The sequence below is a fragment of the Setaria viridis genome, chromosome 1 (assembly GCF_005286985.2).
Source record: "Setaria viridis chromosome 1, Setaria_viridis_v4.0, whole genome shotgun sequence".
Lineage (NCBI taxonomy): Eukaryota > Viridiplantae > Streptophyta > Magnoliopsida > Poales > Poaceae > Setaria > Setaria viridis.
Genome location: NC_048263.2, coordinates 40272529 through 40286350, shown reverse-complemented (window position 1 = coordinate 40286350; position 13822 = coordinate 40272529). Strand labels below are relative to the sequence as shown.

The following is a 13822-nucleotide window of genomic DNA, read 5'->3' as shown; positions in this document are numbered from 1 at the left end:
TTTCACAGCTCCTTGAGCATCATGAGCCGCGCTGGTTGCTGCTGCGTCTGTTTTCAAAAGAAGATAGCTAGCGCGACAGTCAAATCCATCAGGGAGCGTTAGTTCGACGGAACGGAAATGCCTAATTTTGTCAAACTACGCGGCTTACCGATTCCTAGATCCGGATGGATGACGGCGACTACAGGCTTTTTTGTCTTCGTCCCCGACGGCGACGAGCCGCCGGCACCCCCCTCCCGCCGCAGCCATCTCCTCCGTCCAACTCGCGCTGTCGTTGAGGACCAGGACCAGTGATTGCTGCACACACGAGAACAAAAGGAAAAAGAAAAGGATAACGAAGAGCCCGGCCCAAGGGAATTAAGGGGATAGATCCAAATTTTCCTTCACCAGTTAATGGGCTTCTTTAGTGATGGGCTACATATTAGCTGTGTGGGCCGGTGTGTTTGATCGCGGCGGCGGATAGTGGATGGTCTTGGGCCTATTCGGTCACAAGCCCAGCCCATTCGTCGTATTTTGGGAGGATTTTTGTCAGCCCAGAGGCAGAAACATCCTTTCATGTTCATGTTGTGTGGTGAGAAGAAAGGGGTGGTTGTGAGCACTCCACTCTCATAAAAATAGCTCAACTCTACCAACTCTTCCTTCGTGCAGCTTCACTACACCAAATCCAGATAAATATGGAGTTGCTCCATCTATTTGGCTAATGAGATGGCTCTAGCTCGGAACATGATATTTTTGTGCAAATTGTCTATTATACCCTTGAAGGTTGGAGTAATTTCCTATATATTGCAAATCTAAAAGGGCTAGCAACGTTTAAATAAAATCAAGTGCATTTTTGTTTAAAGGAATCTTAAATTTGGTTAAAAAATAAGAACCATTAATTTTTAGAGAGGGGGGCATTGGTCCCCTTTTGATCTGAACTATGCTCCGCTCCTACTTTCTATCAGCGCGAAGGAGAAAGGTAGGCCAATGAAGCTCCAAATTCTTCTATGGCAACAGGCATTACGAGTTATTTTTATTTTATTCCAGTTTTGTGCGGAAAGAACCAACTTGATCAACTTGACCATACGAGCCGGACCAACCCGGCGCAAGTGGGACGCAGATGCAGCTCCCCGCTCCCATTCTGGCGCGCCTATCAGCACCCCAAAAACCGCTGCGCTGCGCCTTCCCCCTGCAACCGCGTCATCGGTCAAGGCGTCAAGCCAAAACCATCCGATTCGAGCCGACGAGCCGCCCCGTCAAAAGAAGCTAACCTACGAAGCGCGTGTACACACATGCATCTTCTTTTGGTCGTTGGCTTGTTGGTCCATCAAGCTGCGCTAGCACCACGTATATCGGACCCCGACTGTCTAACGGGAGAACACACCTCAAAAATGGCAAGCAGCCTGCAGCTCCAGGCCGTTGCGCTGGTCGTGTTGCTATCGCGGCTGGCGCCGGTGACACCGGCGTCATCTCAGCGGCAGCAGCAGCCACAGGCGATGCCTCTCGCGCGGCCGGGATGCCGGGACAGGTGCGGCAACATCACCATCCCCTACCCATTTGGCATCGGCGCCGGCTGCTACCGCGACGACGGCGTCGGGGGCTTCCAGCTCCTCTGCGACGACACCCACTCCCCTCCCCGCCTCACCATATCCGACTACAGCAGCACCCAGCTCGCCGACCTGTCCCTCGCCGCCGGCGAGGCTCGGGCCTACCTCAACGCGACGCGCAAGTGCTACAACGACACGGGGGGGTTCGTCGACCGGAACACCAACCCGTCGTACATGTCCCTCGGCACTAGCCCCTACCTCTTCTCCCCGGTCAAGAACCGCCTCGTCGCCACCGGCTGCCCCAGCCTCGGCTACTTCGTCGACGCGGCGGAATACTTCATCAGCGGCTGCACGTCCGTGTGCCGGCCGTCGCAGTACACCATCCCAGGGCAAGGGTCGTGCACCGGCGTGGGGTGCTGCCAGAGCGACATACCCCCCGGCGTCAACTACTACCAGCCCAACACGCTAAACTTACAGTTACCGGGGCAGCTAGACCCGACCTTCTCCAGAAATGTCACGACCTGCCACTACGTGTTCCTGGTGGAGACGGCGTGGTTCAGCTACAGCGACGCCGCCTTCTTCAACCGCACCGACGACTTCGCCGTGCCCGTCGTGCTCGACTGGGCCGTCCGGAACGTCGGCAACTGCACCGCCGCCAGGCGCAACGCCACGGACTACGCGTGCCGGAGCGCCCACAGCGACTGCGTCGACTCCATCGGCAACGGCGACGGCTACCGCTGCAACTGCTCCAAGGGGTACGAGGGAAACCCCTACCTCGACGGTGGATGCAGAGGTACACATCTCATCTCAACGCGATATGCTCATTACAGATTTCCCCTGTTTTGCCTGTTTGTCTTACCCAATGATGAAATTGCTTCTGCAAACGGAAGACATCGACGAGTGCAACCGCAAACACGAATACTCATGCTACGGAGACTGCACAAACAAGCCGGGAACCTACATTTGCGAATGCCCTCCGGGAACCACTGGGGATCACTCCAGGCAGAACGGTTGCCGGCCCAAGGACAAGTTCACGCTAGCTCTCAAAGTGGTTACAGGTACACAGATCATCATCCTGTGATCCAACGCTACATGAATATGATTGTAATCTTCTCAATTTGTTGTCGGGATACTGATGAGTGATGACTACGTGATGTTCAGGAGTTAGCGTCGGAGTGTTCCTGTCAGTATTCATGTGCTTCTGGCTCTACCTTGGGCTCCAGAAGAGGAAGCTCATCAGGACGAAGCAGAGGTTCTTCGAGCAGAACGGGGGTGTGATCCTGCAGCAGCAGATGCGCTCCTACAGCAGCGCCGGCGCCGGAGCAGGCGGGTTCAAGATATTCTCCGAGGAGGAGCTCGAGAAGGCGACCAACAACTTCGCCGATGACCGAGTTCTCGGCCGCGGCGGGCACGGCGTCGTCTACAGGGGCGTGCTCGAGGACAAGACGGTGGTGGCCATCAAGAAGTCGAAGATGATGGAGGAGGCGCAGACCAAGGAGTTCGCGAGGGAGATGTTCATCCTCTCCCAGATCAACCACAGGAACGTCGTGAAGCTTCTTGGCTGCTGCCTCGAAGTGGAAGTGCCCATGCTGGTCTATGAGTTCGTCTCCAGCGGCACTCTCTACCATTACATCCACAAGGATCTCAAGGCTGACAAAACCTTTGACACCCGTCTCCGGATAGCGGCAGAGTCAGCCGAGGCACTTGCGTACATGCACTCGTCTGCATCGCCGCCGATCCTCCATGGAGACGTCAAGACGGCGAACATTCTGCTTGATGACAAGCTCACCGCGAAAGTTTCAGATTTCGGGGCATCAAAACTGGCACCCACTGATGAGGCCGAGATTGCAACGTTGGTGCAGGGGACCTGCGGGTACCTGGACCCTGAATACCTTATGACATGCCAGCTAACGGATAAGAGCGACGTGTACAGCTTTGGCGTCGTCCTGCTGGAGCTTCTAACCAGGAAGAAGGCACTCTACTTCGATGGGCCAGAGGAAGACAGAAGCCTCGTGTCATGCTTCATGACGGCAATGAAGGCTGGTCGGCACGAAGAGCTTCTTGACAACCAGGTGAGGAACGAGATGAGAGCCGAGGTGCTTGAAGAAATTGCTCACCTTGTGATGCGATGCTTGAGCATGAGCGGGGAGGAACGGCCGACGATGAAGGAGGTTGCTGAGAGGCTGAGGAGATACCAGCAGCACCCGTGGGCTCAGGCTCATGCCAATCCGGAGGAGAGGCAAACGTTGCTTCCCAGGGAACAACAGGATCTTCCTTTATTGTTCAGACAGCAAGATGTCCTCGATCTTGAAGAGGGCAGCACATATACATACAGTTTGTAGATCGCAATATGTGTACCATTCTTTTAGTGAATAATCGATTCAACTAGGATTTTTTAGGATGTAATTATAAAAAGGTGCGCACATGTTGAAGAAAATTAAACAAACAAATGAAAAAGTTTGCAAGTTTAACCCTATCTGAAATGAACAGATAGCTCAACTTGTGAGATGGGGATTAAGTCCTTCAGGTAACTCCTATGAGATAAGGTAATGTCGAAGAGCTTCAAAGAAGTTTATGTCGATTGCAAGATCCCAGGGAGGCGACAAAAAATCATTGACATAATATTATATAATTTATCAAAACAACACTATATGTGCCAATCTCGTATACTCTTCATTATTTCTTTAAGAAAAAGGGAAAGTAATTACTAAACTTTGTGAAACTGAATGCAGATCTCTTGCATGCTTCGTGGACAAAACGACATGATTTAACAATGGTTTGAGGCCATTCGTTACAAGTATAGGAAAACCACAAGCTTTATGAACCGTTGTTCACTATTTACTTATTTACAACAAATAGAATGAACGAATTGCTTAGCTTGATTTATAGTTAACCTAGAAAAACTAAATTTACAGGATTAAGTGCAAACATTGTACCTTTTATTTGGGGATCTGGTGCCTAATGCTTTCTTGACGGATTCCCAATTCACAGCTTCCTTAAAGAGGAATAGGCCTCCCAGTGAAGGTCATAGCACTCAGCATCCCATGCTAAACCCTTAGCCATCCCATCTTTTATCTGCTGATCCCAACTGGAAGGGTCATTCTTCTGCACATTAAGTAGTAAACTATTTGTCAATTCAAGAAGCAAATAACTTCAAAATACAATATCATTTCAGGATTTCAGCTTCCGGAGCCTGTTGATTGTAACTTTGGCCTATGCTGATGGTTAGGAACAGTATTCGATATTTTATAGATGATTAATGTGCACAATTGAGATTGTGAACTTACAAAACTATCAAGTGCTTGAAGAAGAGAGAACTCTCCATAGGTTGAGATGATATACTTAGACATTACTCTGTTGCGGCAATCACGCCCCTCAGATTGCCTGGTGACAGATGCATATAAATGGAGGCCATTAGAAACACATAATCACATATACACATAATTGTTAATTCATGCAGTTTCAGTTCAGTGCATCAAACATTTCATCTAAATCAGATCACACAGAGGAATTGCCCAAGTAAATTATAAACGTTTTGGTGGTTTTTTACCTGGATCCATCGTTGGGAAAGTTTATCTGTACCGGTGCACATCCATACTTTATTGCCTTCACCTGCCCACAAAGAAACTTTATTAAGAGGCATAACAGTTGGGCGGAAACTAATCATAGTAGATATTTTTTCATGTGTCCTGAAATATAACTGAAGTAATTAATGATGTTGCTAAATTCAACACAGTTTAACAAAAATAAATTATCAGCAAGGTCTGTTAATAAAAATATGTATATATATACAGCAGCATGCTGAATAAGATCAACGTAACAAATAAAAATTGTTGTCTTTATTTGAAAGGAAAATGATGTGTACTAAAACTATTGTTTTTCTTTTTTTTCAGAAAGAAAACTACGCATACATATTTTCTGGCATAAACAATAAAAAAAAATATGTATGTACCCCTGCTTATTTGGGGAGGGGGCGGTGGAAACTGCAGTCGCTAGATAACATGTTTGCAATTGAAGCATACATGACATTCAAAAGGAATGAGTCACTATAAGGAGTCGTGTGCTCATGGTGCTCAGTGGTCATTCTTTCTTAATAGCACATGGAAATGAATTTTCACCAGTTCTGTGGCAAGGGGGGCTAATTTCATTATTTCACCCTCAATTCAATGATTTCACACCTACAATCAGCCATATTCTGGAAACCTCCTTCCATAAAATTAAACGGCACTTAGTTTTGTTAGCTACAAGCTACAAGCATCCTTATACATTGAGCCTTAATTTACTAAGCGGAAATAGAAAAGGGCTGCTTTCACATACTGCTATTTGAAGCGATGGGTCTTCAAAGGAAGAGCAAAGAATGATATCAGAGCCTGCATATATTAAATGTGCAAGTGTCTCGTTGTATTCCTCGACGAATGCTATGTCATCATCAAGATTGATAAACTGAATAAGTGACAAATAAATGGAATTAGATTGAACATGCAGTGTGCTATGACATAGAATGCTTAAACAAGTTATGTTAGACATGGAATAGCGATACCTTTACCTCTTCCTTTAATGCCCGCACAGTTGAGTTCACGACAGATCCTAACTTTTCCATGAAGATGACCTGCATGGTACATAATCTTGCAACTATACTAAGAAAAAAAACGATTCTTTAAGTTGAAGGGAAGGTAACTAATAACTACAGAAACCTGAGCATTTTTGCGCAGAGCAACATGAACTGCTTCCTTGAGATTATGAATATCTGAATAACCATCACAGATACATCCTACCTAACAAATGGCACTTAACTCATGATATGCTCAATGTACAACTAAGCAAACAGAAGTAATATGTTCAAAACAATGGGGGCACATACTATAATGGACGAACCACTGCTGAACCCAAGTCGTCGCTTAAGTGCTTCTCTGCAAATGGACTTCCCCTCAATATCATTGGCAGAATACCTCCGAGGAAGATAAATGTCTTTTGATGGATACCAAAGTTCACCATCCAATCCATGAGAAGCAACCAATATCTTCTCCCTTAAAGGAAATTAAGTGTCTCAGAAAATCTCAGCAAAGCATTACCAATTGCAACCAGCATTTTTCTATGTCCCATGGAAGAAAAATTGTGGAAATCTTTAAAAAAAACAGATAATTACTTATGTGCAGTTAATGTTGCTTCCAACCCATGTCTCGAACCCTGTATAAGAACATCTCTCGAATGGATTGAGGACATTAAAACAACTTTATTTGAGTAAACGATTCCTCCCTGCACATATATATATATGAGCAGAAGTTAATAGAAAGATATAGGTTTAATCGGGTATGTCAAGGGCATTTGAAACAATTTACTTCTATCTGGCATTTTAAAATTATATACAAGGAAAATGTGCACATGTTTGAAAAAGTTTCCCACAGAGAGACAAAATTGCCCCCCAGTACTATAGTTTGTGAAGGCAGAGTACACAAAAATTTAGATACACATGGTCCGACGGCCATCAATGTCTAGAATATATAAAAGCATCTAATTTCTCAATTTTAAAGAAGACTCACCTTAAGAATATTAACTAGATGTGTCTTATTAGGATCCTGCAGACGATCAGCACGATGAAGCTTACGAGGATCAAGCCCACACATCTCCACCTTATTTGGCTCCTCTAGGCACTAGTAGCAATTGCATGAAACATACAATATTTAAGAAAAACAAGAAACCATGAGTAGATGCAGGTACTTGCACAACTGAGCCCTCAAAAATGGCTCAAGATATGTGCAAAAGGTGTTTTCATTATTAGAAGATAGTAGGCGATTTGAATCTTAAAGTTTGCATCAATCTTATATTCAAGAAGTATTGATGGTGGAAGAGTTATACTGGATATTTACTTGGGAATTCAAGTCTTGGCATGTCAATAATATTCGAGTGTTCTCAAGCCCCTGAAAGCATAACAAAGTTATATAAGGACTTTGATAGGAAAATGCTAAATTACTAGTGATTCTCATATACATCTGTAATGTTTAACACATGATGTAAACTCACACTTTGGAATCAAAGTTGGAGTGCAACAATTATGGCAAGGCATGACAGATTAAACTCCCACTGAAAATGAGAACATTCATGTGGCAGCTCATGGTAAACAATCAGAGCTTCATTTAAAGGGGCATTGCTGGCCAGGTTTAGAAAATTGCACACCATATGGATAAAGTGACAACACAGATCATGTATTGTGTACTCTTGAGAATTGCTGACACCCCTAGCTGAATGGTTGACCTGTAAACTAGCGGGATTCCTAATAAATCCGGTAAGTACTCCTTCAATCTAACAAAGAATGTAAATTATTTGTGTTACAACATCGTTCACATATTTCTTCTTCTGTTTCCAGAATGAGATATTTTCCATTGGCAATAATAGGGCAAAATCCTATAAGAAAATGTTATCATGCACTTAACATGAAGAAGCAAGGAAGAACATTGGATGGTTTTAGAATAAATAATCTATGAACTATTGTCATACCATTAAAAAGCACGCACAAATTGAGAAGGCAGTGTCTTTGAGAGAGATGAGCATATAATCAATAATAAATACACTTAAGTAGAACTGACCTGGTGAGCAAATATATCCCAGAAAAGTGGTGCCACTATAGCAGTTTCCCAGTTATGTATGTGCAAAATGTCTGGCTGCTTTCCAGATTTTACAATATAATCCAACGATGCACGGGAAAAATAGGAAAATCTGAAGAAGAAGAAGAAACAGTAAGAACATGTAATTTGTATGTCAGATGCAAAATAGAAACAGCATCCCACCATTGTGCCATATATTGATCTTCCAATAAAAAACTTTCTAAAACCCTACAATGCTTAACAGTTATGCAAATATAATCAGTTCAAAATCAGGTCCTTGTGCATGTTATAGTCATAAAAGTGTGTCATTATCCTAATATAGTAATACATACCGCTCAAAGTCATCAGGGTAGCCACGTAACATATCACGATTGAAATAGGAGAGCTGGACTGGTTCTATGAGTATAAGACCAACGCCACTTGAAGTACTACATCAAAGAAGAAAAATTAGGAGAATACCTCTAGAACTCCACAAAGACAGAAGCATGAAGGAACAATATGATCAGAATGTAATTATATCAACTAAAATAAGACGAGAAAGATAATAGGGCTTGTTAGGCCTCTTTGCATACTAGGAGTGTATGTTTACCCAGTCCATATTCTGTTTTTATGCCAAATACCACCAAAATAAGATTCATATTCTGCCTCAGCTTTCCTCAGACCATGAATTCCATCCATGTTTATGCTGGTGTACCTATTTTGGGCCACACGAATGCAATGAACATGATAGCTTTGCTTCCAATAATCAAGATGTATAAGGCACAAGCCAAAGCAATGGATATTATCATATTAGTAAGGATAAAACAAACTTCAAATATGACACACATAAGATCAGTGGACAAAAAAGAAGAAAGGAAAAAAATGAGGACTGACCCTAACTTCGTTGGAAGTGTGGATGTGTAAACCTAGACTACCCAAGTTCGGGTCCTTGTCAAGGTGAATTTGGTTGCCCATTTGCTTCTTAATTAAAACAGCCTAGTTCCTCCTAGGTTGATCTAGGCTTCCTAAAATTAAAATGTTTGGTTAAGTAATGGAATCATTTGGGATGTGTTGTCCTCAATGGTGTAAATGGTATGGTTATGAATCATAGATGGTGATCAGAACTAATTGAACTCAAATCTTCAGAAGAATGTTCAGTTTACAAATCCATATAGAATGAGAAAAAAACTCACGTCATCTGGATATTGATGTCTACATTTCAGAATTTTGTTTTTACTTTTATACGCAATGATTTGTTACCTGGTATAAATATAGAGTATTAATACGCTGCAGTACAGCTAAAATCTTAGAAGCATGTTATCTAGTTGAACATTGTTGATGCTAAATCAACCCCAAGAAATTTTCAAATTCATATGACAACTTGGACCATTACAACACGTAAACTTAGGTGTCCAGCTGATCTAGTAAGCATGCAGCAGTATTATTGTACCAAGGATTCGGTAAGGGCAAAGAGATTGCATACTTGGGCAGTATCACCTCCACCAAGTTACCCTTTCCTTGAACCGCACAAGATACACCGGCAACATAGGTCGACAATGATCCACATGATGATATTGGGTCTAGTTCACTGCAGATGTGCACAACATGAAGAGATTTCCTGCATTGAACATAGGATGAAATATAGCAGCGACAAACATGATACCGGAGATTCAAGTTAAACAGGTTGCTTGACTATGATAAAGTAGATGCACAGTTCCATGATTACACTGGACGAAATATGTGGCAAGAATGTATGAGTTGCCATTTTGGCGAGCATCTTCAAGCTCACTCAAGTGGGTGGCTGGGTGCCAAAAGATACCCATATGCAGCTGTACAGTATAGCAGAAACTTTGAATGAGAGACAGTAAGAGTTGCAGTTCGGACAGAGGTAAGAGGTAGCGTACTCTATTGGTTTACGCAGAAAGAGTCGAAGTTCGGACAGCAGTTCAGTATTTGCCTTATGATGAATCTCAGAAAAAGTGCTTTGTATTATGCTTCTATTATTGACAACTTTCTCTCTTAAATCAGATGCTTCCTGCATGCTGATCATTCCAGAAACAACCATTGTATCTATTCGCAGGAGTAACTCACAGAATGTTGATGATTGCACTGCTTCTAGAGGGACACCTGAAAGGGCTCCCGTGAGAAAATCAAAGGTGTAAAGGTAAAGAGAAAGACATATGAAATGACATCTGAAGGAAGTACAGTTTCATAATCTGGATTCTGACCCGACTAACTCCATGCTGAAAAATGGGAACGCACCTTGCACTTCCGTTTCTAGCACTTCTATTTCCTGAAGAAGCGATTTATTTTCATCTTGCAGTTTCTTCAGCTCCTCCATGGCCAGAAGCCGCTGCTTGTTTAGGGACAGGATATCTGTGATGTACAAATTATTTTACCTATTAATCAGAAAACCACAGTGATGTGAATCTAGTTGAAAACTGTGTTGTCCTTGTAGCCTCAAAGCTGTCGCGGAACATAAAACTACATTGAACAAAGGAGGGGAAGAGTAATTACTCCGTTGAGCCTGGCTGAAGAGCTCCATAATGTCACCCTTGCGTTGTTCACTAGCCAAATCTGTTCCCTGGGATAGCAGAGATTCGTAATCCTTTTAATCCAGCATAGCAGAACGATGGTAGAAGATGATGAGCATTTATCTGTGTCCATCTCAATTCATACCTGATCACTGCTCTCTTCGACGTCCAACCTACAATTCCCACAACCCAGCATAGACATATTAATCACTGGCTGCTCCAGCTCTAGCGCTACAAAAATGGTAACAACGCAGAGATAGCGGGCACCCACCGCACGGTGCTGGAGCTCTCGCGACGGGGCGTACCGCGAGGATTGCCGTTCCCCTTCCTGACACGCGTACGAAAGGACTGAATCAAATAAGGCAGGGAGCGCGCACGCGCGGACACGCACAGAGAAACACGTGAACGCACGGCACGGGCACGCAAATGAACGAGCATGACTGCACGAGCTCGTGATGGGTGCGGATTTGTACGCACCTGGAGTAGGAGCAGCGGGTGAGAAGCGTGGGTCGAGCAGCGCGGGCGAAGAGAGGGCAATGTGCCCCGCCGCGCGGATGCGGGAGGCGACGCCGCCGCCGGAATTGAGGAGCTGGTGGAGGCGGTGGTGGGGCTCGCATCGCCGCTCCAACGACGAGGCGCGTCGTCTCCATCCCTGCCTACTACGAGCGCGCCCGCGCCGCACGGCCCGCGCGCACCTATCCTACCTATGCGCGGCGCACCTCCCGCGGATTCACCGGGTGAGAGAACACCATCTGATTCTAGGTTTCGAGGGGGAGGTGGCGCAGTGGCGCTGATCGGAGAAGCCAAGCGGGAGGTTTGCGGAGGAAGGGGGAGGAGCGCGTGGCGTTTTGGCGTGTGCGGGCGAGCGAGTGAGCGGTGGTGCGGGCCGCGCAGGTTTATCGGGGATTTGGGGATTAATCGGGCGGGATTAGTTACCTTACCCGCCCGGCGGCGGCGGGTTTCTCTACTACTGGACTGGGTTTGGCGGGGACGGTTCGAACCGAGCAGCCAGCCCATCACGGCGCCCACTTGCGGGCCGAGGGCTTGGCTTCGGCCCAACGTATCGGGACGGAGGCGGCCTTTTGCTTGCGTGGCACGTGTTCCGGCCCCATTTTGTTGCTGAAGTGACGCGGGCTCAGCAGAATTAGCGACGGGTCTCAAGAAAAGAACTAAATTAGCGACGACTTCCAAATTCCAAATCATTTCGCTGCAGCCTGCCGATATTGATCAGCTGCTGACCCCTGTCCGTGCCTCCTTCTCTCCTGGTCATTTTCCATGGCCACAGTCTCACAGAGTCTAGCCGACGATCGTGAGGGTTCAGGAATTTCTCGAGTCGTCCATCGTCGAAAGAGTCTCCATGGAAAAATGGAGAGGTCAATCACGCATGGAGCGATGCCGGCTTGATTTGATTGATTTTTCGATTCCCTGTGTTGATGGAATGGAACGAAACTTGAACGGGCAGGTTACGTAAAAGCCTCGTGCGTTATTATTCGAACATCTCGGACTCTCGTGTGTGCAATCCATGCATGGCAAGCAGACGCCTCCGAAATTTGGTTCATCCTCTGCAGAGAAGCCTAATGAAACTTGCACATCCAGCGTCGAAGCTGCCGATCGTGTTCGGGGTAGTTTATCTACAGAGGATGGAGAAAGAGAACAAGATCGAATCAACCTAAACAACTATGCATATATTACTAAGTTACTAGAGGAAGAAGATGATGATGACATTACCAAGCATCCTTTAATCTGTGTGCTGCTGCCTGACAATTTAGAAACCTAGCATGGAGTTACGCGTCATCAGTGACATATAGCAACATGCCAACGTCACCGCCCTCATCCAACCGAGCGTGCCCAGGTGTGCCCATCGCGCCCCACTTGCTCTCACAGATCAGCATCGCACGCGCGTCGCTCGTTCGCTTGGAGCTAGCGAAAATTACACTGATTCACCGTCACTCCATCAGTTACCGCCCAAAAATAAACGTCGCTGTCTGACCATGACTATGGGATGTTTAGCAGTGTCACATCGGATGTTCAATTAGGAGGATTAAATATGAGCTAATTATAAAACTAATTGCAGAACCTTGTGCTAATTCGCGAGACAAATCTATTAAGCCTAATTAATCGATCATTAGCAAATGGTTACTGTAGCACCACGTTGTCAAATCATGGACTAATTAGACTTAATAGATTCATCTCGCGAATTAGACTCCATCTGTACAATTAGTTTTTTAATTAATCTATATTTAATACTCCTAATTAGCATTCAAACATCCGATATGATAGGTGCTAAATTTTAATGAGGTGCATCAAACACCCCGCGAAATCAACAATACCACGTTCCTGTCTTGCGGAGACGGATCACACTGACTTGCCGAATGACATTTCGCAGCAGTGTGTCGTCAGCTCTCCCCCGCAGTCTACGGAAACGTATTTTTTTGCTCCAAGAAATAAAACCCAATTCGTGTCAGCCGGCGTCGATTCTAAACACGCCCAATGACCAAGGCGGGGGCTCACCTCATCAGAACTGATGACAGGAACTCTAAAAAAAGGATGACAGGTACAGCGAGGAACGGAGCAGCATGCAAGAGCACGCATTGCACCGGCGGCCGTCAGCGCAGACACAAACATCTCATTGGAGTTTGCTTCCATCAGGCGCAACGCAACAGAGGATCGATCGATGTCAGTTGCCAGCATTTCTTAAATGTCATTATTGACAGATTTTAGCCAACCTCCTCCCATTAGTGGTCTATAAAAATGCTCCTCTTTGGTGCCAGGTCTCCATCAGATACCGCACCTTGCCGGAACAAGACGATTATATATCCATCAAAATGAAGATGTCATGGAGCCAATGAGCCATGGAGGGCCAGTGGCCTGCGTCGTGGTAGCATTTGTCGTTTAATCCGGAGGAGACTGGAGAGAGGGATATTTTTCTGTGTTAGCATTCAACTAGGTATAATATCAATTCATGTCTTGTCATGTCAGCTCGCCAGCAAAGCCAGGGCCCCATGGGCCATGGCATTCACAGTTTGCATATATTATGCGCCAACCATACTCATCAACTCGTCCATTTCCACTTGCTACTTTATTTATCAGTAATCAAATAGGGCAATCATGCATGCAGAAACCATTGTCTGTCTCCTTCCTTTCGCTGTTCCTCAAAAAAAAACATAACCATGTGTCGTTATCA

General features: G+C 45.3%; 2 protein-coding genes across 4 annotated transcripts; one reads left to right on the top strand and one right to left on the bottom strand.

Moving 5' to 3' along the window:
* Positions 1-1275: 1275 nt before the first annotated feature.
* Positions 1276-3999, top strand: LOC117841478 (wall-associated receptor kinase 1). Its single transcript, XM_034721867.2, has 3 exons — positions 1276-2316; positions 2414-2581; positions 2685-3999. Exons 1-3 carry the CDS (start codon positions 1368-1370, stop codon positions 3863-3865), a joined length of 2298 nt encoding a protein of 765 aa, XP_034577758.1. The 5' UTR covers positions 1276-1367; the 3' UTR covers positions 3866-3999.
* A 273-nt stretch (positions 4000-4272) lies between these two features.
* On the bottom strand, positions 4273-11521 carry LOC117841479 (probable starch synthase 4, chloroplastic/amyloplastic). 3 transcript variants are annotated; one of them, XM_034721868.2, is made up of 20 exons: positions 11116-11521; positions 10910-10966; positions 10784-10811; positions 10622-10688; positions 10367-10480; positions 10009-10231; positions 9588-9722; positions 8715-8819; positions 8458-8553; positions 8108-8237; positions 7391-7441; positions 7064-7174; positions 6670-6779; positions 6385-6550; positions 6218-6298; positions 6064-6132; positions 5841-5966; positions 5074-5135; positions 4811-4907; positions 4273-4628 (listed from the first exon to the last, which is right to left on the bottom strand). In XM_034721868.2, the coding sequence occupies exons 1-20, from the start codon at positions 11286-11288 to the stop codon at positions 4509-4511; spliced, it is 2121 nt and encodes a 706-aa protein (XP_034577759.1). In that variant the 5' UTR covers positions 11289-11521; the 3' UTR covers positions 4273-4508. The 3 variants fall into 3 exon arrangements, with proteins under 3 accessions (XP_034577759.1, XP_034577760.1, XP_034577761.1); XM_034721869.2 differs by having other exon boundaries at positions 6070-6132; positions 11116-11520; XM_034721870.2 differs by lacking the exons at positions 10784-10811; positions 10910-10966; positions 11116-11521 and having other exon boundaries at positions 10367-10503; positions 10622-10678.
* Positions 11522-13822: the final 2301 nt, after the last annotated feature.

Coding starts and splice junctions, on each gene's coding strand:
- LOC117841478 (XM_034721867.2), top strand. CDS start 1,368: ATGGCAAGCAGCCTGCAGCTCCAGGCCGTTGCGCTGGTCGTGTTGCTA. Junction 2,317..2,413: donor CCTCGACGGTGGATGCAGAG/GTACACATCTCA, acceptor TGCAAACGGAAG/ACATCGACGAGTGCAACCGC. Junction 2,582..2,684: donor AGCTCTCAAAGTGGTTACAG/GTACACAGATCA, acceptor CGTGATGTTCAG/GAGTTAGCGTCGGAGTGTTC.
- LOC117841479 (XM_034721868.2), bottom strand. CDS start 11,288: ATGGAGACGACGCGCCTCGTCGTTGGAGCGGCGATGCGAGCCCCACCA. Junction 10,967..11,115: donor ACCCGCTGCTCCTACTCCAG/GTGCGTACAAAT, acceptor TACGCGTGTCAG/GAAGGGGAACGGCAATCCTC. Junction 10,481..10,621: donor CTTCAGCCAGGCTCAACGGA/GTAATTACTCTT, acceptor TGTACATCACAG/ATATCCTGTCCCTAAACAAG.